General features: G+C 34.3%; 3 protein-coding genes and 1 pseudogene across 3 annotated transcripts; 1 reads left to right on the forward strand and 3 right to left on the reverse strand.

Annotated features, from left to right (window-relative positions):
* Positions 1-148: 148 nt before the first annotated feature.
* Positions 149-4,527, reverse strand: LOC18033099 (E3 ubiquitin-protein ligase XBAT33). Its single transcript, XM_006421819.2, has 10 exons — positions 3,920-4,527; positions 3,760-3,819; positions 3,236-3,307; positions 2,914-3,098; positions 2,431-2,591; positions 2,282-2,340; positions 2,150-2,196; positions 1,897-2,040; positions 1,610-1,704; positions 149-1,097 (listed from the first exon to the last, which is right to left on the reverse strand). The coding sequence occupies exons 1-10, from the start codon at positions 4,094-4,096 to the stop codon at positions 556-558; spliced, it is 1,542 nt and encodes a 513-aa protein (XP_006421882.1). The 5' UTR covers positions 4,097-4,527; the 3' UTR covers positions 149-555.
* Positions 4,528-9,856: 5,329 nt separating this feature from the next.
* Positions 9,857-11,500, reverse strand: LOC18033432 (protein ROOT PRIMORDIUM DEFECTIVE 1). The gene has a single exon (XM_006421820.2). The coding sequence runs from the start codon at positions 11,354-11,356 to the stop codon at positions 9,923-9,925; it is 1,434 nt and encodes a 477-aa protein (XP_006421883.1). The 5' UTR covers positions 11,357-11,500; the 3' UTR covers positions 9,857-9,922.
* Positions 11,501-17,684: 6,184 nt separating this feature from the next.
* LOC18033579 lies at positions 17,685-19,604 on the forward strand (annotated as a pseudogene).
* A 1,641-nt stretch (positions 19,605-21,245) lies between these two features.
* Positions 21,246-23,363, reverse strand: LOC18033416 (heat stress transcription factor B-2a). Its single transcript, XM_006421822.2, has 2 exons — positions 22,723-23,363; positions 21,246-22,615 (listed from the first exon to the last, which is right to left on the reverse strand). Exons 1-2 carry the CDS (start codon positions 22,993-22,995, stop codon positions 21,896-21,898), a joined length of 993 nt encoding a protein of 330 aa, XP_006421885.1. The 5' UTR covers positions 22,996-23,363; the 3' UTR covers positions 21,246-21,895.
* Between the last annotated feature and the right edge of the window lie 3,848 nt (positions 23,364-27,211).

Raw genomic sequence — 27,211 nt, forward strand, 5'->3', positions numbered from 1 at the left:
TCACATCCTAACCAATCCAATCATAATATATCTTTTTTGCACTTTCGCCACGCCCAGAGTCCTTAACGCCTATCACCAGCACTTTTTATGAGCAAAGACTGCAAGGGCAACATTATTGTGTGTGAAAACACTCGCTGAAAGAAAGATATAGAAAAATTCTAGCATTGTGATTTGTTAAAACCAAAATCACTACCATTGATCATAGCTATTAGTCCAGTTAAACTGAACGCTATTTTGGCAAATCATTAGCAAACATGCCGTCGTGGTAAATGAGAAAAAAAAAAGTGCTTAAATGACCAACGACAATCAATGCTTGATCAAAACATACAAACTTTACATATATTTTGAAAGCAATCTACAACCTAACCAAAATGATATGATTCCACACCCACATCCATACTAGCATGCAGCCAGCTGAACAATATGCAGAAGCAAATCATGGATTTGGAAGCTCTTTTAAGTGATTTGGAATCAGAGCAAGCAATCAAGAACCACACCCTTGGATTCAATGCTTCAATCCAAATTCCTGTTTGCAACAACTATTTATCGAACCTGTCAAGCATTTATTTCTGAATTGCACTGATGTTCTCTGCTGCAGCTTCTTCTGCCCCAGAACATGCTTGAACAGGTTGTTCTCTCCAGTCTTGGCCCTTCCATTTTATCCTGCTCTACCGATCCTCCTTGAGAGCGTCGAGGAGATTCATCTTGTGTTTCTACCTCTCGAGGTTCAAAAGATGGACACGGACCATCATTGCAAGTGCACAAAGGGATAGCAACTGAAGGAAATGGACTACAAGTCACAGGGCACAACATATCTGAGGAAACCAAAGCTACACGATTCTTCCGAATCTCTGGGGCACATGCTGGAGATTCACACTCAGCATCACGAGTGTGAAGCATGCATGGGGTACAAAGGCCAAGGGACAGAGGTTGCTTAATATCTTTTACCGGGGAGCCAGGCAATTTGGTGAAAGAGACAATGCCATGTCTACAGAGAGGGCATGGAATGGAGCCAGGCGGACCAACCATCTCAGAAGGAATATTATTTGTTGAGCAGAGGTACAGTGCACATCTTACACAAAGCTCGTGCCTACACCCTGAAGAATGAAGCAGTTTTCATTAGTAAATAATCATAAAAGCAAGCATAAAGATTACCACCCACAGTCCCACATATTTCATTAGTAAATAAGCATAAAAACAAGCGTAAAGATTACGACCCACAGTCCCACATATTACAAGAGATTATTTTCTCAATGCTGTCACCTAAATTCACCAACTTATTTACTTTCTGTGAATAAATTAATCAAATTACAAGTCTTTCATTACTCAAAACCCCTCAGGAAATCATTCCAACATCATGGCATGTTAAACTGTAGGCTTCCCTTGATACACCTTTAGTGAAACCAAATGCAAAACCTAGCAGCAGAATGCATATCCAAATTGTTCACTTATGCTCTCTCTATTTGAAATTCCTTCATATGTGAACAGTGTTAATAAAATATTATAGACAATGTTATTCTACAAGTTACTACATTAATCTTCATCATATATTATAGATAATGTCACAGAACATATGGAAAACATAAAAACAGAGAAAGAAAGAACAAACCTTCAGCAGCAACTGTACATGCTCGCTCCAGACAGACAGCACATGTATCAGCATCATCTGAGGAGGAGGTTGTTGAAGACAGCAACCCACACTCTCTGCAACATAAAGTATCACATTCACTTTTAATTTCACTAAAAGGAGAAGATTTTTTTAAAAAAATTATTATGCAGAAGCACAGATGTGATGAATATTCAGCATATTCTTATTTGTTTTTAATAATCAGCATGTCCATATTTTTCTTTCCTTAGGAACTCCTTATATGTTGACATAATTAGTATTAGAATTACCTGGCTACATTAAGTACACTCAAAAGAGGCAAGGATAAGTAATTGGAAGGATGAAATCTTGGCATAACAGCATCAGAACTGGGTGCCAGCAATGGTTCGAGCCAATGGCGCCCCCACATCCTAGCAACATCAAGAGGCAGCCACCTGAAGAAATACACAAGCTTCTGTTAGCAATACCATTACTTCAAAACAATGGTAGTCATATGACCAAGCTAAAGAGCAAATGTCAGAAAAGAAAACATAGGCAATTTACCCATTGCAGTTCAAAGACATACGACTCGCACCTCTTGCAAGTAGGACCTGCAGAAATAATACTACAGTCATCTCAAATTTAGGAGAAATAGATGTTTGGTATGGAACATTTAAAAGTTAATAAAACTCTTGCCTGGCAGCATTTTAGATTTCCCCCACAAGCAGCAAAGTGCAAAGGAGTGCTTCCAGCTCCTACAAGTAAATATTAGCTGTTATTTCAAACCATGAATTACAAAGAGACCATCTACGAAACCAGTCAAGGATTAAATTACAGAAGCACACCTATCAAATCCATTGATGTTCCATAATGAAATGTCACAGCAGATACATTTGCATGAAGGTCAAGTAAAAGCTGTACACAATCAAAATACCCATTCAATGCAGCCATATGAAGAGCAGTGATACCCCCATCTGCGGCCTTATTTACAAACTTGGACAGGGCACTGCATTAGAGAATCAGGTGTTAAAAAGGATGAAGAAGCCAATGCTTATTACCTTCACTCTTTACAAAATAAATAAATTCCTTTGCATCAGATATCAATAAAACAGGAGATAATACATCATATTGAAGCTGGAATCTAATCCAGCTCGCGAGGTGATTATCAAGAGTCATCTGTTTGCCAAAAACTTTACAGCATAAAAAAATTACTAACTAGCAGTTTTGGAACAGTTAAAAAGGAGTATTAGCTAACATCTGGCATACTATGCTCCAGTCTCAACCCAATCTACCAAGAAGGCAAACAATAACTAAACTAAATTCAAAACCTTTGATCACACTTGCTCTTCACACTGGAACCGTCCCCTCTATCGCCTTCGATCTGAGTATTCATGACTTCAAAAGGAACACTAGGAACAAAATCAGCCAGAACTAGTCTAATACATCTAACATGCCCATTTACAGCCGCAAAATGTAGGGCTGTCCTCCCACTGAGATAATCTGCTCTTGTGACCTAAAAAAGAGAATAGCCACAGAAGTTTAAAACCAAAAGCACATCCTAACCAAGGAGCATCTAATTGCCTGAAAAACAACTTTAACAAAAAATGGGAATAATTTGCAAGAGTTAAGATTACTGAAAATTGAACTCACATTACATCTGAAGAGCAGAAGAGTTTGTACAACTTCCCAGTGCCCATATCGACATGCTTGCATCAATGCGGTCTACAAGCATAGATTACAAAAAATGACTAAAGAGTTGGTTTTAAAGCAGGTCAATCAGTTTGTGTCTAGTCGCTAATCAGAAAAGCAGATTTTAGCAGAGTTGCTTCAAGATTGTGTCTAGTTGCCCTGGAAAATATTTGGACTTAAAATCACATCAGAAAATATCAAAATAACAAGCCTTCATGATCAGATACTTTTCTAATTTTCTTATTTCAGCTTCAACTACAAAATCAAATGCCATTTCATATCTTGTACCAGGTTTCCAATAAAATTAGTGCATCATCTATCTGGACATAGCAAACTTAAGGTCCATAACAGAACCAAACCCATCTCACAAGATTTGAACAAATCAACCCATGATTCTCCAAAATCAAAGCCAGCCAATAAAGAAACAGCAAAAAGAACATAACCCAGCTGAGAAAAAAAGGGGAAAAAAATATCAAATCAAGCACCTGGCCGCAATAATTCCTGGAATTAACGTCGGCTCCATTTTCAAGTAACAATGCCACAATCTGATCACAACCCACAAAAATTAATCAAAATAAACACAAGAAGACAAAATAAAAAAACACCCATTACCAAAAATAATAAAAAAGAAAACACAAAAGGAACCTCATTATGGCCTTTGGCAGCAGCAAAATGAAGAGGGGAATTTAAGCCACCAAAAGTTGAATATTTAGCAAGACAAGGGTTACAATCCAAAAGCATTTTGGCTTCAACAAAATCACCATCTCTCGCTGCTGACACTAATCTCTCTCCTGATGCCGAACATCCAAATGAATTTCCCATTTTTTTGTTCTTCTACACAAACAAACACTCCGTTTCTTTCTTTCTTTCTTTCTTACACAACGTGTGTGTTTGTCTTTTGAATGAGAACGAATATTAGGTCAACTGTCGTAGAAAAAAAGATCATCACAAGCACACACAAACATACACACAGTCACACACGCACAGAGAAAGAGAAACAAATTAAAATTAGCTATAAATGCAAAGAAAGGATCTAAATTTGGGGAGAAATGAAGAGAGGGTAACGTGGCAACGGCATTTTTCTCTTTTATTTATTTATTTTTCTATTGCTGTATAAATAAAAATTGGGTGCTTCTGTTAGCAGCAGTTTGTTGTAGAGCTTTTGCTTTAAGAGACAAATGGGGTGGACATCCGACTGGCGTTGCCCTTCGAGTTGTGTTGCAGCAACTCAACTTTAGTTTCACTTTGTCTCTTTCGCAATTTGGGTTTTTTTCCTTTTTTTATTTTATTTTATTTACAGCTATAGACCAAAATTATGATTTATTTACAAAAATAACTCGCCTACTAATTTTTTCTGCTTTAGTAGTTAAACATCGTGCTGGACACGTGATCGATGCGTCGATTGTATGTAAATCGAGTTCTCAGACATGTTGATTGTATTTGGATCACCCATTTATTCATCGTGTCAATCGTTTATGTCCAAAATATTAATTCTTGGCCATTGAAGTTTTTTTTTTTTTTTTTTTTTAACATATAACAAATTTGCTACTTGATTCTATTGTATCTAATAATAAAATTTTATCATTTAGCAATGTCTTATAGGATAAGGTACCTCAATTATAGCCTAATATAAAGAAAAAATTTATAAAAATATGGTCAATTTATAAAATTATCTCACTTAATTTTTTTTCTTATATCAGTCAAAAATGGTGTGTTAGACATTACTATCCTTAAATAATCTGTCATGCTTAACAGATGCTTGAAATATACATTGATGTTGATCGCTGATAGGTGCTTGAAATATAAATTAGTGTTGATCGCTGACAGATGCTTGAAATATAAGTTGATGTTGATCGCTCATAGATTTAATATTTAACATATTGATTACCTGTAAGTTATTTGTTGGCTACATATCACTTAAGGATTTCTTTATGGATCACTTTTTTAAAAAATTAACTCTAATTTTAGGCTTTTTTATACTTTTCTATAAAAATTATCATCTAGTTTTAGATGACCAAACCTCAATTACTATTAGCATGGGCAGTCAGTAAATGCGATATAAATGAAAGTTTGAAATTTATGTCGATAAATTTATTAACAGTTAGTTTGGTGTAATAGTGTGAGTCTTTATCATTGTAACCTTGTTTATTGTTAATTAAGAATTGATTAGATGAGTCGGGTAAGTTTGTAACACTAGAGGTCAGTATGGGTCTTTTCTCTACACATCTTAGTTATTGCTCATTATGAGGGGTTAGGTAAATCTAATCGTAATAATTTACAGCTAATTACTTGTTGAATTATTCATCAAAAATTAAAATTTGGGTAACTACTTGGCTTTGCTTTAAATATTTGAAATAGATTTGGTATATTCTGTCTAATTCTGTCCACGAGTCGATTTAGTGAAGTAAAGTAATTTTTTTCTCTTTAAAGTTAGCAACAAGTCTGTATGTTTTAAATTGAAGGTTATTGATGGAAAAATCATATTTTTAGATTGAATTTTGAAATTGGAAACGGAACCAATTAAAAGAAGAAAAGAAAATTAACTGGCTACCCAAATGATATTCAAAGATTCGATGAATGACGTGTTATTATCCGATTGGGTAAACGTAGAAACCGTATGCAATGGTCTATAACAAACTGGACAGATTTAACTTTTTCTAACAGCTCCTGATAGGCCCACTTGGCAGGCCCGTATTGAGAGATAGTCAAAACGCGTGCGCTCTGTGATTCTGCCAAGTCTGAGCCGAGAGCAAAAAAAGAAAATATCAGGTACCGCACGGACCACGAAAATAATGTGTGCGGGACCGACCAAACAGATAAAGTGTAATGCAGATCTAACACAGTGCCGGTACCGTACACGTGGGGCGTGATCGAATGGTTGAGAGATACTAATTGGGTTGAGGTTCACGTTAAAATATGTGAGTAATAAGATTGGAGATCACTTAACAAATTACCCTCGTGATCCACGGCAATGGATTAGGTTAGTTTGGTGGGGAAATGTGGGCCGTTGATTGGTAACGCCAGAATTGAAAGCACCTATGTGACGCTTCACAGAAAAGCAAAGCATGCAAAATTCACCAATGGCCTTTCGTCTAGTGAGAGCCTTGCACTCACAATTGAGAGAGCAAACATTTGAGCTTTATAAAATTATTATGCGAAATAATGTCAATATTTCTTTAATTATGAAATAATTGAGTAGTGTAAATATTTTTTGAATATTAGATTGGGGTGAAATAGAGTAGACACTGTTTGAATATTAGAAAATGGTTGGGGCAGTAAACGCACCTTGAATATTAGAGGATATTTAAAAATTTGGACAGTACTTATACTTGAGATCTCAGTTGTATAATCTATTAAATACTCTAATTGTACACTCTTCGAATATGAAAAAGGATTATTCAAAAGTTGTATAATTTATTAAATAACCTAATTGTACACCACTCGAATATTAAAGAGGATTAGTTAAAAAAAGAAAAGAGCATACAAAATTTGTATGGACAGTTTTTTATATGTATAAACAAACATACAACCATTCTAATGGTTATTGATATTTTACCATTTTAAATTTTCTTTAATCTTTGTATTGCAAATTTTAAATTATTAAAAAAAAAGACCATGTGGAATAAATAAATTATTTTGATGTAAATGATGATCTTGAATTTATAATCGTAAACAATGTCTTAATTTTCTAATGTAAAAGAAAAATAGTTTCTTTTCTTAACGTGTTTGCTCATCTTGGCACCAACTTTAGCTAGAATAAGACACAAATGTCATAAGTACAATGTTGACGTGATCTTTTTGAGTTTCTAATTTCTAAACAAAAAATTGCTTATACTCAAAAAATGTATTAGAGCTTCTTAAATTAGCTATGTGACCCGACCATTTGAATATTTAGCCTCAATGTGTATCTAATATATTTTCAAATATTAGAAAAAAAAAATCAACTTGCATAAAAATATACATACAATATATCTTGACTTTAAGAATGAAGTGAGATTGTGTCCGCTTCTCAATGAAGATATAATTTATAATAATTACTTAACATTCAAGATATTTAACCCCTCGAATCATATAAAAGACACTTAAAACCACAAAGGGTGATTTTTTTTTTTTTTTCATTTCAATCGCAATGCACCATGCAAGAAGAAACAGCTAGCCTTTGCATCAAGTGCTCAATTCCTTTTGTCCAATTAAAAGATATTGAAAATGACATTTTAGAAAAATAAAATAAACAAACATTTGGAACATATAAAATCAATCACGTAGCGTGTAGTAGGCAAACGAAGTGCATGACAAGGGCATCATCATGGTGCTAATTAAGCTTCGATTTGTCGAACGCTTGTATTTTATTTAATTAAATGTCACTAATTTAGCCCCAACATCCATCCTATGACGTTTTATTAAGATAATTAGCGATTAATTAGCACACAAGTTGGATCCTGCTGCATCACTTTTAAGATTATAAAAGGATACACCTGTTTTGCCACACGAAAATATCCAAGATTCTTGTGCAATTCTTGATCCTCGTCTATTTTATTTCATTGTCACCGAAACCATTATATTATATGCGCGATACAGTCCATAAATATGAAAGGACTAAAGTAGTTTAATTATTTTATGCATGTGTGAATCCTTGACTCTTAACACCAACAATTATCGCAATGAAGTTTGATTTATGGGCAAAGATCAATCAATGATCAATGATGGGTGGTCACTTTTAAAGTTATATGTTGAATAATGTCAAATTTTTTTTAAAAAATTATCTCCAAAAAGATACAAACTCACCAATTAGCCAGTGTTTTTTCACTCTACTAGACTTATTTCACTTTTTCACAATTCACCGCATGAGAGTTACTTTATTTAGGATGATCTTATAAATTGAGGATTAGTGAAAATCTATGATCAAAAGAAGATGCATGTCCAGATCTTTTCTGGGAATACTTTGATGGACTGTTTATGTGAGTCTTAGGATATTGGTATTTGGTAGCATAATGACGTAACTATGATATTAAAATAATAATAATAGGATTATCAATTGTAATTGGCCTTATAATTCAAATTATTTTGACTTCTCTAATGAGATATCTTGAAAAGTTATACTCATCGTGCATACACTGGTATCTGTTGTTTTCAATCAGTGGTTACAGCTATAATGGATACGCAAATTGAATCGGTTCATAATGAAACTGAATAGACAGATGTGGCCATTAATCTTTATTCATTTGCTCTCTTTGATGTCAACAAACTCACTGAATACGAACCAACTTGCATGTTTGATGCTTTTATATAGCAGCACTTGCAAAGTAAAAGCTTGTGGATAGTGGCTTCTGGCTGAAGCTAATGGACATCCTACCGTTCTAGCTTGGCTTTTGCATATCAAAATGGCTTGATTCAGCAGGAAGTCAAGCACATGTAGTCAACTAATCTGAAAACCATGGAAAAGATAATAATAATAAAAAATGCTTGTTAGCTAGCTTAAAACAAGCACAAGCAACAATTATCAATTGGACCATATGCCGTGCTTCTTACAATAAAATGTGCATATAGATTTTACAAACTTGGGTAGATGCCAGTGTTTTTAAGCTTCTAGCTTGAATAAAAGGGGTTTAACAAAGATACAGCACCAGAGCTTTGGGGGAGAAAGACATTTATAGATGCCATTTTTTGAGTGATTAAGACAGGAGATCTTAGTGATGGTTGACTGCAATGTGTATTTTGTCATCTACAGGGTCTTGATGTTAAAGCGACAAAACAAGCATAAATGGGCTTTGAGTTCTGACTTGGGAAGAAATAATGCATGGAGGAATTTTGCCTGTGTTGGTTAGATGAAAAATTGAAAACTCCTATGCCGATTCTGAACTTACTTTTAACACATAACTGAAGCCATTCACTAGCATTACTTGATTTCCTCTCATTCACCAGAGATTTCAAGCCACTTGAGTAGCAGAATACTCAAGTCAAGAGTTCATATCTCAGCAGTAAAATTCAATAGATGAAAAAGCTTGTCTATGCTTGGATCCAATGTGTATATACATGAAGGCAGAGATCCATTGCAATGCAGTCTCACGTTAGCAATAATTTAACATCATACAGACTAGAAAAGCAATTATCTAGGTGAACTTAAATGATAGCTAGAACAGCATCTTGGAGCTGAATCTCTTCGAACCATGCAGAATTGCCCTGACCATTGAAAATTTCCTCAACCACTTTGCAAATCAAAACAAGGTAAGGACACAACAGAAAATCTTGGGTGTTGAGGACCTCGAGTTCACCCCATTTCAAGCTTGCAGCACTCAGCACTCTCTTTGGCAAATAATAAACAGATCACTGAGTCTAAATAAATATCCTCCCAAATATGTTTCTGGCCAGACCCAATTCAGATATGAGGACCTTCTTCATCCTTGAATAAGAAACTTACATCATGTGCCAGTCATTCATCATTGATCAATTCATGAATATCTAATAGTTGATGGTATCATTTGTAATTTTCCCCAAGAAGATCTGTAGTTTTACAGCTTCACATGATCCCGAGGCTTAGTCCTTTTTTCTTTTTTTGGGGGCGGGAGGGGGGGGGGGGGGGGGGGGGAACAGTTAGATCTATCAAAGTCAAAATGAACCGTAGGCCAAAAACCTACATCAGTCACCTGCTTACATCCCCATATCATAATCCTCTGCATCAATAGTTTCAACAGAATCATAATCATCATTCTCATCACTAGTATCAGACTCAACATTAGAACCTAAATCTGAATCCAAATCAGCATCCCCCTTCTGATCTCCTCCAGCATTTTCTTTAACACCAAAATTGTCAAAACCATTATTCGCATGAACCACCGTACTACGCCCCATATAACCACCACCATCATGTCTATCCCTCCGATTCCTAACCAATTCTGTATCCATCTTAACCTTCCTCGGACTCATCAAAACCAACTCACCCAACTTCCTCCTCGCCAAATACAAATCATTCGGCTCTAACAACTCTCCTTTCCTATATGCCTCCCTAAGAAAAACAGTATGAAGCTTCCCATGATTTCCTCTTGTCGAAATATAAAATATCCCCTGATGCTGAAGCAAAAACTCCTTCAACTTCTTTGGCAAATTCATTGCCAATCTAAAATGTGCAATCCTCTCTAAAGTAATCTTCTTCTCCACAGTCAACGTCAACAATTCATGAATAGTAGCCACCGCCCTCTTCTCCATTCTCTTTTGTGCCTCAAGCGATCTCAAGTCATACCCTGAAACATCCTCGTACGGCGACCAATAAGGAACCCTTTGCCATTTCCACACCGCAATTCTATAATACTTCCCTATCTTAAATCCAGGTGGGAAATTCACAAGAAATGAAAACCTTATATCTTCGGCATCAATACCTCTCTCTCTATACTCTTTCTCTCTAACTTTCTCAATAGCACAAACAGCCAAACTAGGATCTCTACCAACTAGCTCAATATACTTCTCTGTACTTTCCTTAGCATTAAACAATCTAAAAAATTGTGCGTTCTTAAGAACTACCGAGTACTCGAAATCCTCAGGCAACCCAAATTCAGTCCTTGCAATCCTAACATGTTCAAGCCTTAAACAACCCGAATTCGACATCATAAGAAGCTTTCTTAAGCGAGTCACGGCTTCGGGTATCTGGGCATTCAAAGCTTTCTTTTCTTGCTCAATTTGTAACAAAGCTTTTCGAGTTAAACGACAATAAAGAATACGTTGAACGGGGTGCTCATAAATTTCAAAAACGTGAGGGAATTTGAGGAGAAACGAACCGGCTTCTTGTCGTTTGAACCCAATACGGCGAGCGAGAAAGTCCAAGCGAGAAACGGGCAGCGTTTGATTGTGCTGGGACAGGAATAAAGTTTGAAACTTTAAGACTTTGCGCATCTTTTTTTCGATTTCCATGTAGTTATCGTAAGCATGGTCGCGTACTCTTTGTTGCTTTTTGGAAATTGAAGTGCATTTCTGGGACATGTGTTTCGTTGATGTGAAGTTTAACGGGATTGTTGAGATTAGTTTTGTTGTAATTGCTTTTGTTATGTTAGGGTTTAAGAGTTTGGCTGCGTACGAAAAGAGAATGGGCATTTTGTGGGTGGGTTCAGGTTTAGAGTTCTGCAAGGTTTTTGATTTCGATGAATTGGTCGATTGAGAGTGCGGGAGAAGGTCAGAAGGAAGACTGGAGAAGAAGTGGACCAGTAGAGGGGTGAAAGCGGTGAAAATGAATAGAGGACGGACTAATTGTGCAATTAAAGGACGTTACTGGGGTATAACTTCCTGTATTATGGGCTGGCCCAATGTTGGAAAGTGGACTAAGTAGTGTTTGTGACCTTTGAAATTGTATAGCCCAATGACAAGAGTGGAGCTTTTGGCACCCTTTTACTATCCTTATAAAACCCCACTTTAAATAAAATTACTTTTAGAGTTTGGACTATCAACACCTCTCCAAAATCCTATTAAAATTCCTCTTTCAATTATATTTCATTTATGTCAAAAATACCATTTTTTTTTCTAAATGAACACTCTTTTTATTTATAAATTTTTCAGTTTTTAATATTTTCCTCACTCTTTCAGCTTTAATATTTGAATTCCTCTCTTCAAACATTATTTATTATTTAATTTTTAAAGATTTTTTTTAAAAAGTAAGAAAAACATTGTACTTAGAAAATAATGAATATTTTATGGGTCTAATACAATTTTATTCTACCTATAAATTTTTTATTTAGCAATTAGTTTGAAAATTCTTAAAAAATAATTTACAGTAGGATAAATTTTTATTTGACATATTTTTCCACTGTATTGTATTTTAATTAATTTGTTATGTTTATTACAAGAATTTTTTTTGGCTTAAAGGATTACTTCTTATATTCATATTATTTTACTGATAATAAAAAATATTCATATTGTGCAAGCAAAATAAAATTGAAGAGAGAAAGAAAATATAAATGATTTAATTTTATTTATATTTGTCCTTAAATGTAATTGTAATATAACAGAGATTTTATAAGATTAATGAAGGGGTGCCAATAGTCCAACTTTTACTTTTAAAAACAAGCAAAAATTAAACATACTTAAATTTTTTTAATAACAAATTACTTGCACTCATAATCAATTATTTTTTTTCTTTTTGTTTTCTACTTGTCAATTCTATTTAACTAAAATAAATTGTAAAATTTATAATAATATATTTTTCTTTTCTTATTTCATATTAATTAAGAATTCTTATATCTAAGATTACTTTCAAATTATAATTAAAAATATGTATAATTAAACTTAATGGTTGACATTAAAAAATTCATCACCCAAGATTTTTTTCATTTTATTTATAGATAAATTACACTACTTTGATATTTAACAATAAAAAATTAAATTAAAAAAATGAAGAGTGTGTTTAAAAGGAGTGAAAAAAATAATGTTTTTGAAATTAAATAAAAATAATTGGAAAAAGATGTTTATAAGGAGACTAGAGGGTAGGTGTGGGTAAATCGGGTTTCGGTTTGGGTTCCAACTCAATCGGGTTGGAGAACTGAACCCAATCGAGTTCAAAATACGAACCCGAACCAACTTTCGGTTCGGTTCGGTTTGGTTTGGGTTAATAATTCAGATCGGTTTGGTTTGAAAATTTGGATCTAAATTTCGGTTTGAGTTCAAATCGGGTTATAACAATTTGATTGTCCAAGCATTCGTCATTAACCAACCAAAATTCTAAATTCTCAAATCTTAAATCTTAAATCAGAATAAAAAAAAGGTTCAATTTTATATATGCAAGAGTTTGGAGTACATATCAAGGCCTATCGTAATTGGTGTTAAGCAAATAAGCATAATCTAGAATGTATATCAGCAAGTTCTTGCTGAAAGAGATGCATCCATTCCTGTTAAAGACAAACTACAGTTGCTGTGCAGAGAGTTGCAACGTCAGAATAAAATTCTAATGGATAAGTGCAAACTGGTATCAATAGAGGAATATGACATGAGATTGGATTTGTTAGCCAAGTCCCAAAAACCAAATCCTTCCAAAAACATACAATCAATTAACAATAACGAAGAAGGAGGCAGCGAAATGCAAACATCACTGAAAATGAAATTCTAAACATCACTAAAATTAACATCCCCGACATTAACATCACCTTGTGCGCTCGACGACTACGAACGAAGAAGGCAACGACTGGATCTAAAGCGAACGACCCAAAAAGACTAGATCTGAAACGAAGAAGGAGGCAGCATCTGGATCTGAAATTGTAACACCGATGCACCTAAACGGAGTTGAATTGACACCAACGACATGTGGGTGTGTGTGAGCGAGATTGTGAGTGTGCTAGGGTTGAGTTTGTGCTTGTCTAGATGTGGAGTGCAAAGAAGAGAAAAGAGAAAATAGGGATTTTGATTGGCGTTTTGACTTCTGTTTTTTTTTTAGTTAACCTGATCTGGTTTCGATTTCGATTCGAGTTCAACCTGAATCGAAATCCAACCGAACAGGTTGGAAATTTGAATCAGTTTGGATTTTATAGTTAACCCAAAGTAAACCGAACCCGAAATAAAATTTCGGGTTTGGTTCGATTCATGTTAACCCGATCCAAACGCCCACCCCTACTAGAGGGTGTTAATAGTCAAAATAATACAAGCATAATGATCATATTTTGTTCATCTGTAACATTTGCTAAACTTGGAAACAAGTTGTGTGAGACTAGAAAGAAAATTACCAATGGGCAAAATTGAAAAACAAACCCAACAAAAATGAACCCATGGTTTCAACTTTCAAGCAAACAAATTAAAGAAGAAGAAAATTGTAACACCCCAGCCCAAACTTTGAGGATAAATCTAACCGCAACTCATATGTAGAATTAAATAACTCTTTACAATCGATAATAATTCAAGCTTCAACTACAAAAGATAACAAAATAACTCAATTAAAGTTTTTTTTCTCACTCATAACGAATTAATCATGACTTGTAGAAATTGAATCACAATAAACTATAACGAATACAAAATTCAGTAAGCAAACTAGTTTTTCTTATACCAAAATACATATATACTTATACATAATGCAAATGGAAGATATGCCATGAACTTTTCAAAATACTTGAAATACTTGAGCTACCTTCATTCAATTACCGTTTAATAGAACACTCACTTAACTTTCATAACTTTCATACATCCTAGGCTATATGTAAACACGTCCGTCACCCATACAACATAACATACAGAGTGTCCTCCACTAGACAAGTAACGAATTCAAGCATCCAAGCCAAAAATTGTAAAACTCAATTTCTTTCTTCAAATTCAGTTTGGCTAAAATCCACTTTCTCAGTTCACAGAAAACATGATGCATTTTTGTGCTTATGCCAATGAAGTTTTACACATACATATGCCCATGTACATAATTACGCTCAACACACAACAACACACTGCATAAATACATGGGCAGAGATATATAAATCTATATTCGTACATATAAAAAATAGATTTTTCACACAAGTCAAACATATATATTGTTTATTGTGATTAATTTAAAAGTCTAGTTACTTACCTCTTGACATCTTGATGTAACAAATGTATACTAATATCATAGACCTAAAAATATTAATAAAATTCTCATAAGATATAATCGAGTTATGATCATAAACTCCAATATCCTCAAGTATCTCATTTTAAACAACTCCTAAACCTAACCTCAAATGCCCTCAATGTTCTTTCCTCAAAACCAAACAGTCTATCTTCTCCAATTTTTAATAACTTATTACCTTATTGGAAAAATATCAAATTTTACAAACTATATGCTAACATATAAAATTCATTAATAAAGATTTCATAACTTAATTCCTTAAAAAACGATTGAAAATTATTTGCGTTTTAAACATCATCAATATTGTCAAACAATTTTCTATTTTGAACATACTTGCTTTAAAAATATAAAACAATTTATTGTTTTATCATAAAATCATGAACATTTAGAGAATCACACAAGACATATATAAAAATCTCTGGTCAAAATTTCATAATTTTTGAAAAAGTTTAGCTATGGTAAAAAATAATTTCTTAATTTATGTTCTTCACTAAAATAATAAAAAAATTGTTAGGTTTTCATACATGACTTTGAAAAATCGTAATTAATTGAAGTCTCATCTGATTAGCTTGAAACAACTTCAAACAATTCTAGAAGATGTCTAGTTTAACATACCCAAAGTTAAGAATCAAAATCAATTTGTACAAATTACTATGATTTTTTAAAATAACACACTATCAGTATATTTTCAGCAAAATCTTAAGTTTTTACTTTTGTTACAAATATCTAATTATGCCTCTCCATAAACAATTAATGAAAACCAATAATTAAAACTAACTTCCAATCTTCTCTGAATAATATCCAATTCAAATAACGCAGCTTAATCTCATGCGTTGCTCATGACTTTTTTTTTTCTTTTCTCTCTTTTCCCTTAATCTTTTTTTTTCCCTCTCTGTCGTTCTCTGTTTTTTTTTTCTCATCTTAGTTGATCTCTTTTTCTTTCTCTCTCTCTTATAATGGGAAAAACATCTTATTCTTTTTATACTAGGGTAAAAAGGTCACTAAAAAATTAAAAAAACTTGAATACCTTTAAAACTTACCTCCAGTTTTCTCTCAACAATATTCAATTCAAATGATGCAACTTGATCTCGTGTGTTGCTCACAGCAAAACCAAGAAGAAAATTTTCTTCTTCTTCTTTTTTTTTTTCTTTTATCTCTTTTCCCTCCATCTTTTTTCCCCTCTCTTTCGTTCTTTATTTTTTTTTCTCATCTTAGCCGATCTCCTTTTCTCTCTCTCTTTCATAATGGGAAACACATCTTATTCTTTTTATGCTAGGGTAAAAAGATCACTAAAAATTAAAAAGACTTAAATACCTTTAATAGAATTGAGGTATTACTTCTGTTGCAAATATCTAATCATGCTTCTCCATAACAAATTAATGAAAACCAAGAATTAAAACTTACCTCCAATCTTCTCTCAACAATATCCAATTCAAATGACACAGCTTGATCTCATACGTTGCTCACAGCAGAACCAAGAGGAAGACTTTATTCTTTTTTTCTCTCTCTTTCCCCTCTATCTCTTTTTTTTCCTCTCGGTCGTTCTTTGGTTTTTTTTTCTCATCTTAGCCGATCTCTCTTTCTTTCTTTCTTTCTTTCTCTCTCTCTCTCTCATAATAGGAAAGACATCTTATTCTTTTTATATTAGGGTAAAAAGATTACTAAATACCCAAAAGACCTAAATACCCTTAAAACTTACCTTCAATCTCTTTTCAACAGTATCCAATTAAAATGAAGCAATTTGATCTCATGCGTTGCTCATGGCAGAACCAAGAAGACTTTCTTCTTATTCTTCTCTTTTTTTCTTTTTTTTTTCTCTCTTTTCCTTTCATCTCTTTTTTTTTTCCTCATCTTAGCCGATCTCTTTTTCTCTCTCTCTCTCATAATGAGAAAGAGATCTTTTTTTTTAAATACTAGGATAAAAAGATTACTACAAAACTAAAAAGACTTAAATACCCTTAAGAGAATTGGGGTATTACTTATGTTGCAAATATCTAATCATGCTTCTTTATAACAAATTAATGGAAATCAAGAATTAACTTACCTCAAATCTTCTCTCAACAATATCCAATTCAAATGATGCAACTTGATCTCATGCATTGCTCACGGAAGAACCAAGAAAAAAACTTTCTTCTTCTTCTTCTTCTTCTTCTTCTTCTTCTTTTTTTCTTTTCTCTCTTTTCCCTCTATCTTTTTTTTCTTCTCTATCGATCTTTGTTTTTTTTTCCTCATCTTAACTGATCTCTCTCTCTCTCTTTCTCTCTCTCATATTAGGAAAGATATCTTATTCTTTTTATACCAGGATAAAAAGATTACTAAAAATTTAAAAAGACTTAAATACCCTTAAGAGAATTGAGGTATTACTTCTGTTGCAAATATCCAATCATACTTCTCCATAACAAATTAATGAAAGTCAAGAATTAACTTACCTCAAATATTCTTTCAACAATATCCAATTCAAATTACACAACTTAATCTCATGCATTGCTTATGGCAGAACCAAGAAGAAGACTTTCTTCTTATTATTCTTCTTCTTTTTTCTTTTCTTTTCTCTCTTTTCCTTCCATCTCTTTTTCTTTTTTCTCTCTGTCGTATTTTGTTTTTTTCCTCATCTTAGTCGATCTCTCTTTCTCTCTCTTTCATAATAGGAAAGACATCTTTTTTTTTTTATACTAGGATAAAAATATCTCTAAAAACCTAAAAATACTTAAATACCCTTAAGAGAATTGGGGTAGTACTCCTGTTGCAAATATCTAATCATACTTCTCCATAACAAATTAATAAAAACCAAGAATTAACTTACCTCCAATCTTCTCTAACAATATTCAATTCAAATGACACAACTTGATCTGATTATCTGGTCGAATACCTGAAGAACTAGGAGGCTATGTGGTGGTGGTGGATCTTTTACTCAACAATAACATGCTTTCTGGTAAAATTCATAGATCACTCTCTTGGCTAACAAATCTCACAACCTTGAATTTGTCTGGAAATTAGTTAACAGGCTCCATTCCATCAGAATTTGGTGACTCTCTCAAGCTTCAAGGCTTGTATTTAGGAAATAACCAGCTTACTGGCTCCATTCCTCGTAGCTTAGGTCAGTTGGGTGGTTTGGTAAAGCTAAATTTGACCCGCAATAAGTTCTCTGGTCCAGTTCCGACTAGTCTTGGGAACTTGAAAGGGCTTTCCCACTTGGATTTAAGCTCGCTTAATGGTGAACTTCCTTCATCATTGTCACAATTGCTAAGCCTTGTGGGCTTTATGTTCAGCACAATAAACTTTCTGGTCCAGTGGATGAAGTCTTCTCAAATTCAGTTACTTAGAAGATTGAAACAATGAAATTGAGTAGCAATTTCTTTGATGGGGGTTGGCCACGTTCTTTGGGCAACCTTTCATACTCAACGTATTTGGACCTTCATGATAATAAGTTTACAAGAGAAATTCCTCAAAACCTTGGTAATCTTGCGCAACTGGAACACCTGGATGTTTTAAGGAACATGCTATGTGGAAAGATTCCAGAGAAAATTTGCAGTTTGTTCAATCTATTTTACTTAAAAGTTTGGCAGAAAGTAGATTGGAAGGGCTGGTGCCGCAAAGTGGTATTTGCCAAAACCTCTCAAAAATTTCACTTCCTGGGAACAAAGGTTCTGTGGGAAAATTGTGGGTTCAGATTGTCGGGACAAAACCTTTGATAAAGTGGCATTACGAGTTTTCAAACTCGCTGGAATAATTGCATTTGTGTTTCTCATTTTAGCCATTGTCTTTGCTTGGTGGAGATGGATTAATAGAAGCAGCAAGCAAAGTGATCCTGAGGAGGAAGAAAACCGTTTTTAAGATTATAATCTCTATTTGAGTAGCAGTAGGTCGAAAGGGCCTTTGAGAATCAATATATCTATGTTTCAGCAGCCTCTTCTGAAATTAACTTTGGTTGATATTCTTGAAGGTACCACAACTTCTGCAAGTCCAATATTATTGGAGATGGTGGCTTTGGAACTGTATACAAAGCCACTTTGCCTGATGGGAAAACGGTTGCAGTTAAGAAGTTCAGCCAAGCTAAAACACAGGGTCACCGCCAATTCACTGCTGAAATGGAAACCTTGGGCAAGGTGAAGCACCAGAATCTTGTGCTGTTGCTTGGTTATTGCTCATTTGATGAGGAGAAGCTACTTGTGTACGAATACATGGTAAATGGTAGCTTAGATCTTTGGCTAAGAAATGCTACAGGATCCCATGAAGTTCTTGATCGGGCTAAACGCTACAAAATTGCATGCAGTTCTGCTCGTGGTCTAGCTTTTCTTCATCAGGGTTCACCCCTCATTTCATCCATAGGGATATCAAAGCAAGCAACATCTTGACGCTAAAGTTGTAGATTTCGGGCTTGCTCGACTGATCAGTGCTTGTGAGACCCATGTCAGCACCGATATAGCTGGCACATTAGGTTACATTCCCCCGGAGTATGGGCAGAGTAGGATGTCCACCACAAGGGGCGATGTATATAGCTTTGGTGTAATCCTGCTTGAGTTGGTGACCGCAAAAGAACCTACTGGGCCTGAATTCCAAGAGAAAGAAGGTGCGAACTTGGTCGGATGGGTGTTTCAAAAGATGAAGAAGCAACAGGCTGATGATGTTCTGGATCCAACAGTTCTCAATGCAGGTTCGAAGCCGATGATGCTTAAGATGCTGCGAATTGCAGCTGATTGCGTCGCAGATAATCCCGCTACTAGGCCTACCATGCTTCATGTATTGAAGTTGCTGCACGAGATTGTTGACTGAGTTAGAGTTTCTTCCCATAAGTTTGTAAAATATGTAGGAAGAGCTTAGGATGACAACTTATTAAATGTACTGCTGCTAATCTAATCATGATTTTAGCTTCAGAATCTTCTTCATCGTCAATTAAATTGATTACCTGGGACTGCCTTTTTATCAAGTTTTTGGCAACAGTTGTATTGGTTAGTAATTAGATTTATTACTAATCTAATCATAAGTTAGCTTCAAAAATCTTCTCCATCTACTTGTTGTTCTGAACTTTTGAGGACAGATTTAAGGCTAACTGGAACACGTGCGTTAACTTGGCCTGCAAGAAAAGCTGGAGACTAAGATTTGATGATGAAAAACGCCTTTAGTTTTGGAAAACCGAATCCCATTGTCTGATTTAATCTCGTAGCAGTTTTTCCATATGTTGACTTTTTCATCAAGGGATGTTCCTCTTGCTGCTGCTTTTTCTTTCTTTTTTTTTTTTTTTATAATTTTCAACTTGGTTTTGTTGTCTCTTGGTTTACTGAATTTCAACGTTTCTTTTCTTTTATTCAACGCTAGTCATTTTCTTGTATTTAATAGTAACAGTACTGTCATAACAAGTGGGTTTTCGTTGTCCTTGAGACGTGAACTAAATAAATGTTTACTGATTAAATGATCAGATCAGAATGTCATCAAGTAAATACTCGGACTAAGCCTACGGAGACTGGGATGTTGTTGACTTCTAATGCATTATTTTGAGATTAATGTCGTTTTATCAAACGTTTCAGCTATCGTGATTCAGTTTGTAGTCATAAATGGATCCCAACTAAAGTTTTGAGATTGACCCATATAATATTTTTGAATTAGAGGAAAAACTACTGTGACTTTTCGAAAACACGTGGGAAGACAAAGATCAACATCACCCGAGCTAAGCGACTTCTTCGCAGTGTTGTGTGGCGGACACAATAATATTGGTCATCCATCACCGATGAGGGACGATGACTCAGCACAAATCAGAAATTATGGGTCTTACTAACTGCAGTCCAGAATTGATGGTTTTTGACTTGTTGACTATGAAAATTAAATAAAGATAATGCAGGCAGACGTTTTTCTTCCACCTAATATTATTTACTTACTTATTGAATGAGATGTTAAAACAAATCTTGATACCTTTCTGCCAGAGTCTACGGACGCCAAAGCTGGAAAATGAGAGCCCTGTTTTAATAAATTCCACAGCGAACAATCATGTTCAAAACGATGAGCTAATGACATGTTGGAGCCGAAAACCATGACCCCTCTTGTCATTTAATTTATCAACCAATGGTAGAATACCAAGTTAGTAACATATTAAATTAATTACATTCTAATTTGAACACCATGTGTGACAATGATTACCTTTACACACTTTATGTAGGAGTGAAAATGTGCGAGTGAATTTATTAATTATCTTGGTTGTACTCACCAATGCTTACTAATTTGATTTAACGACTTGATACTCTCATACTTCAAGCGATCAAATCAACATCAGCCAAGGCAACCGCTTGATATTCATACTCCCATGGAAAAACAAGCAACACTTCTTTTCTTTTAGAGCGCCAACAGATTGGATCGAAACTCAGGTTAAAAAGACAATTATGAATCATTTTATCCATCTAATCTTTAATCCGAAAATGCATCTAAAAGAACATGGGACATCGGCCCCTTAACCAATAAGCCGCGATAGAACTTGCGCCTTAAAATACCTTAGCAAACGTTTTGAAACAAGCCAATGAAGGCGAGATGGTTGGTGCATGAGGACCCAAAAAAGTAAACACAAACGTATGTGAGAGCTCAGCAGCAAACTCTACCCAGCACAACAAATGGCGCATTCATAATAATTGAGCTCGATTTCCTTTGGACGGACGTTTCCCCCAGTTTATGAAGTAAAATAAAATTAATAACTGCGACATATTTTATATTATATACTCTATGATATTTCATAGTCTAAGCTCAAACCAAATTATAATTGAAAGAGAGAACAATGCAAGACGAAGATTATTATGCTATTAACTAGTGAATTATATATATTATTTATTTCTTATGAGTTCTAACCAACACGTTTCCGCCTATTATCAGGGAGTTTCATTTGACCTGCCATTTCCATCCAAGCGTGTCCCTTTTTTACCAAAAGCAAAATCCCCGCAAATATTCCTCTGGCGGGGCCCACCCCCCACTCGGCCTCCAGAAAGTTCAAGGAATCACGTGTCACATTTCAGTTTAGCACGTGTTTGTTCTGACACGTGACTGATCAATCTAGGCGCTACCTAACCCCCTTTTGGATCATCTAATCAATTACACACCCTCTGGTTAGGCCTGTGGTGGCTCTGCCGCAGCCACGGCGTTTCTTGACGATCGCAGTGATCGCCGCCGCCGCCGCCGCCCATCTGATAATCCAACGGCTCGGATTTTAACTGCAGCTGCAAACGAGTCGCGTTCTCCGCCGTCGACGAGGACGGTTCACCGCCGCAGTTTACCTCCCTCGCGCGCTTCGCGCCTATTGGAACACCGAACAACCTCGTACTCATTTCCTCTCCCTCACCACAGGAAAACCGCTTCTCTGATAACAACTCCATCGCCGCCTGACCGCCGCCGTCACCACCACCAACACCACCACGGGTGTAATTAGACATCAAACTAAATATATTGTTACAGAGATTCTTCATTTCCGCCACCTGCTTGTTCAGCTGAGCATTCTCCTTCCTCAATTTATCGTTCTCTTCAACTATCTCCGCACACGTGTGACCACCTCCACACGTGTGAGCGGTTACACCGGCCGCTCCCGCTGCCGGTGATGAGTTCGACGAAATCACCTGCTCTTCCCCCGAATTCGACGGCGACACAATCGGTTTCGCCACCGGAACCACGGCCGGCACCGCAACGGTGACAGGCTGCGCCGTCGCCGCTGATTGAATCTTCCGTCGCTGAATTTCACGCAGAAGCTGTTGCTCGCCACGGCGGAAGCAGTCGTTAGAAAACTCCCACCGATCGGGTACAACTTTTTTAAACCCCTGTAAATCATTCCAAAAAAAAAAGCAACACAAAAGAATACAATTAAAATAATAACAAAAATATTAATAATATATATGTGTGCGTGTTTTTTTGTTAATCCTCTCACATAAGTGTTGAGTTGACGAACGAAGCTAGAAAAATTGTTGTGTTTGAAGTATCTAGGAAGCAAATCTCTAGCGAAAATGGTAGGATTCCAGACGACGAACGTAGTTCCGTCTTTGTTCCACGAAATAACGTCGTCAATCGCCTGATCGTCAACTAACTGATAAGTTTTCGTCAAAAACGGCGTCGGCATAGAACGTTGAGAGTCGCTGGCCGTAGTCGTCGGCGACGGTGTAGAGTCTCCGTTCTGCTCCATTGCCGTCGGAGGCGGAGTCATATGGATAAAGTGTAATTGAAATCAGGTTGAAAGGGGAGATTTTTTTTATTCTTTAATTTTTCTTTGTGGGGAGGGTGAAGGTGAGAAGTTGGTTATGGTGATTCTAGAAGGTTCGTCATTTCGGAATGAGGAGTTAAAGAGGGAGAGGGAACGAGATGAAGCGAGAGAACGAGCTGAGAGGAAACGAAACGACGACGCAATCAAAGCGCATTTCGTGTGCAAGGGAAGGGAAACAAAGAAAAGCTACGTAACGTCTTTTCAAGAACCTTCTCCAGGGTTACGATAGAGTTCTATTTTACTTTCGACGTGGCAGTTGCTATGAGTGGAATGTTCGTGTTTAGTCCCTGTTTTTCCATGTTTTTACAAATAATGACATTGTTTGTTCATTTCTATAATATAGGTCTGGGAAAACATTAAAAAAAATCAGGGATCCATATGTTATTATTTAATTATATTTATTGGCAAAAAATTAGTTTGTTGGGTCATTGCAACGCTTTACCAATTTTTCTTTCTTTTTTTCTTTTTTTCCCTCGTTGACGAGACACCAATCAATAACTTTTGTGTGGAAAGCATTTATTGGCTTTAATATTCTATTACTAATGTTTAACCAAAGTGAAAAATATATATTTTATTTATTAATAAGTAACATCAGCTAAATGTTTTTCTCATTGACTAGACAGCGATCAACGACTTGTGTGTGGAAGAATTTGTTGGCTTTAATATTCTTTTGCCTTAATAATATTTTATTTCTACTGGGTAACTAAGTAAAAAAATACAGTATTAATAAGTAACATCAATAAAATGATTGTTATGGTACGTGTTACTTCTTCTTTAATATTATTTACATATTTGTGTAGAATTTTTAAAATCAACGATGGGATGATGCAAGGAGGATTCACGATATATGAATAGAGGTGACAAAAAAATTCAGATCTAATCTGTATGTGCAAAAATTCGAAAGATTCATATATAAAAAAATTCGTATTAATTTTTAGAAATAGATATTTAAAAAAAAAAGTTAAGTTATAAATCTAAAATTGTAACTATCATAAACTTCTAACCTAATCCCAGAAACCAAAATCCCACAGCTCCAAATCCAATGCCATATCGCCCAAATTGCAGAATTAGCTAATTATCGCATCTCCTCTACCGAAGCTTGATCAATTTGGTTGCTTAATAAAATAAAATAAAAGATTAGGAGGGCATGTCGTGTATGCTTTTATTTTGGGTTCTTGAAGAAAATGAGGAAACAAGAAGGAGAGACTTTTCCTTGAGGCTGCATAAATAATGACGATCATGAAATGAAAATTGAAATTATGGTTAGAAGAATCAAAGCAGTAGGAGTATTTGAACTGCTGCTGCTGCTGTTCTTGTTCAATGAAAATTAAAAAAAAAAATTCTTAAAATTTTGATTAATGATAGGTGGATCCGGATAAATTATTTGTTAATATTATCATGTCTAAATTTTTATCTTTATTAATATTCAAAAAATATCTATTCTACTTATATTTTATATAAAAAATAATTACCTTTATTCAAATAACTCTTAACGTAGAATTTTTTTTTTTTTGGTGCTTCAGTGTTTATTTTGGACCGTCGTATGTTGGATTATGTTTGGATTTGGGTAATTTTTAAAAACCTCTCATGAGGTTTGAGGCTGTTGCAAGTAGACGGTGAAAATCATTTTATTTGTAAAAGACCCTCTACCGTTAGTTAAAATTTTTATTGACTAACTGTTGACTTTGAAAAGACAATATTACTCCCAATATTTACAATTCTAAATATTTACAATTTCATAAGTAATTAAAACAATTATTTTCACCATGATCAAGTTATTGATATTTCCTTAAAATCTTAAAAAAATAAAATTACAAATCTTAAAATAATTTTTTTAAGTTTGTAATAAAATTACAAATCTTAATTATTTGATATAAAAATATAATTTTTTTTAAGTTTGTAATTTTATTTTTTTAAGATTTTAAGGAAATTTTAATTAACGTAAACTATTATTGGGGGTAATATTATCTTTTTAAAGTCAACAGTTAGTTAATGAAAATTTTAACTAACGGTAAGTGGTCTTTTACAAATAAAATAATTTTTACCATCTACTTGCAACAACCTCAAACTTCAAGAAATACTTTTAAAAATTAACCTTTAGATTTTTATTGTATATTTATACACTGATTTTTTATTGTATTGTGTACAATATTGAAAAGAATGTATAATTATATAATTATATAATCGCGGTGGCGGTTTTGCCCTTTCCAGATTGAAAGGGTTTTGTCGTTCGTCGAGTAATTTCGGCTTTATTGACAGATTTGCAATAACGGGGCTCGATGATGTGAAGTGATTATCTGAAGAAGATCATAAATCATTATTACATTAGCCAGTTGGTTGGTACGTAGCCCATTGGCACCACCCAAGCACTCAGGTACATTCCAGAGGATGGCAATGGGATTGGCTCCGATTAGTTATTATTATTGGGACTCATTTTATTTTATTTTTTAATTGAATTGAATAAAGAAAAAAGATTGAGTAAAATAGATATCTTATGGTGTTAAGAGCATTATTAAAAGATTTATTGATTTTTCTTAAAAAATCTTTATTTGTGTGATAAATGAAAGTGTGAATAAATAAATTTTCTCTCAAGAGCTCTATAAATAAAATAAATTTATATTATTTTAATTAAATTTTTTTCTTCTACTAAAATAATGATAATTTTAATATATTTCTTTATTCAAGAATGATAAAAATAAAGAATAATAATTAAAAACTTTAAATGATTCCTCAAAAGAGTTTTTTCGATTGAGATAATGTATGGTTCTTTAATATTTGAGAATAGAGAGAAATATTATTTTTTTTGGAGAATTTATATAAAGAGTCTTCTAATGATGTCCTTAATTGAACTTAAAAATTTAATTTTTTTCTATAATAAATTTATCAAGATAATTTTAAAAAAAATCTCTTTATTATAAATACTAATAGATTTTAATTGAAATATACTTATCAATGCAAAAAAAAAAAAAAAGTTGTTATTAAATTTATACTCATTTTTTCTTCGCTCTGTCTTTCTTGGACTTTATTCTGCTCTTCTCCATTAATTCCTTAGTGACTTTTGGCATAACACCGCCCTTGCAGGCTTTCATGACTTGACCATTCATCCTGTTTCTTTATTATTATTATTATTATTATTATTATTATCCTTTATTTGAAAAAAAAAAAATTGAGCGATCAAGAATCATCCATCACTGGTATCAAATAGCTATATCCTTCTTGTTAGATTTTTGTTTTTTGTTTTGACAAATTAGATTTTTGTATTTTGGTTAGACCTAACGGTGCTACCAAGGTATGACGATTACTAATATTTGAGTTTTTGAGCTTTGTCAATGGCTTTATGTGACAAAAGTAGTGCTTTTTTTTTTCTTTCATATATTAGTATATTACAATTAGAGAACTATTGATATTTATAAACAGAAATCAATTAAAACTCTCTTTAATAATTTTATTATGAAACATTCCAAAATTTTTGACGAGGAGATAAATAGATCCCTATTTAATTTTATCAAGACAAAAATCAAATTTCAACTATTGTTGAGACTCATACTCTTAAGTGCATAAATTATCTATGAACTTCGAGTTCATCGGCAAAAAATAGTACTCTTTTAATTATAATTGGACCAGTGCTGCATTACAATTAGCGTAATGTACGCCCACATACAACAATAATGGTGGATCCCATCAACAAATATTGATGTTGTGTGTAAGTGTACGTTACGTTAATAATAACGCAGGGGCTCCTTATAATTGAGGCTTTTTCTGTTTTTGCTTTTCTTCAAAACTACCTCCTAGTCTTCTTGATGTGAGAGAGCGTGGATTATGATAACACAATATTCAATGAACCAAGTTCTGCAAGCTAAGTAAAGTGTTATGTTGCGATGAAGCCGCTCATCATAACGGCGAGCGAAGCCAATCCATCCACTAGATTTTTGGTTCTTACTATTGAATGCGAATGTGGAGAAGTCGAACAAGAAAGGCATGTCCCCTGTGTTTTCGGCTAATACTGTCGAAATCTTTCCCCCCCACCCCCCAAAATGGTCAAATTTGTCTTGCTGCTTGCTGGCAGTGTGCTTATTAACAGTAAAGAACAATTTTTTATCCAAACGTCCAATTTTGGTCCCACCATTGAGTAATCCAAAATTGTCCCTTCAGTCCCCCA

This window comes from Citrus clementina, unplaced genomic scaffold (genome assembly GCF_000493195.1).
Source record: "Citrus clementina cultivar Clemenules unplaced genomic scaffold, Citrus_clementina_v1.0 scaffold_9, whole genome shotgun sequence".
Lineage (NCBI taxonomy): Eukaryota > Viridiplantae > Streptophyta > Magnoliopsida > Sapindales > Rutaceae > Citrus > Citrus x clementina.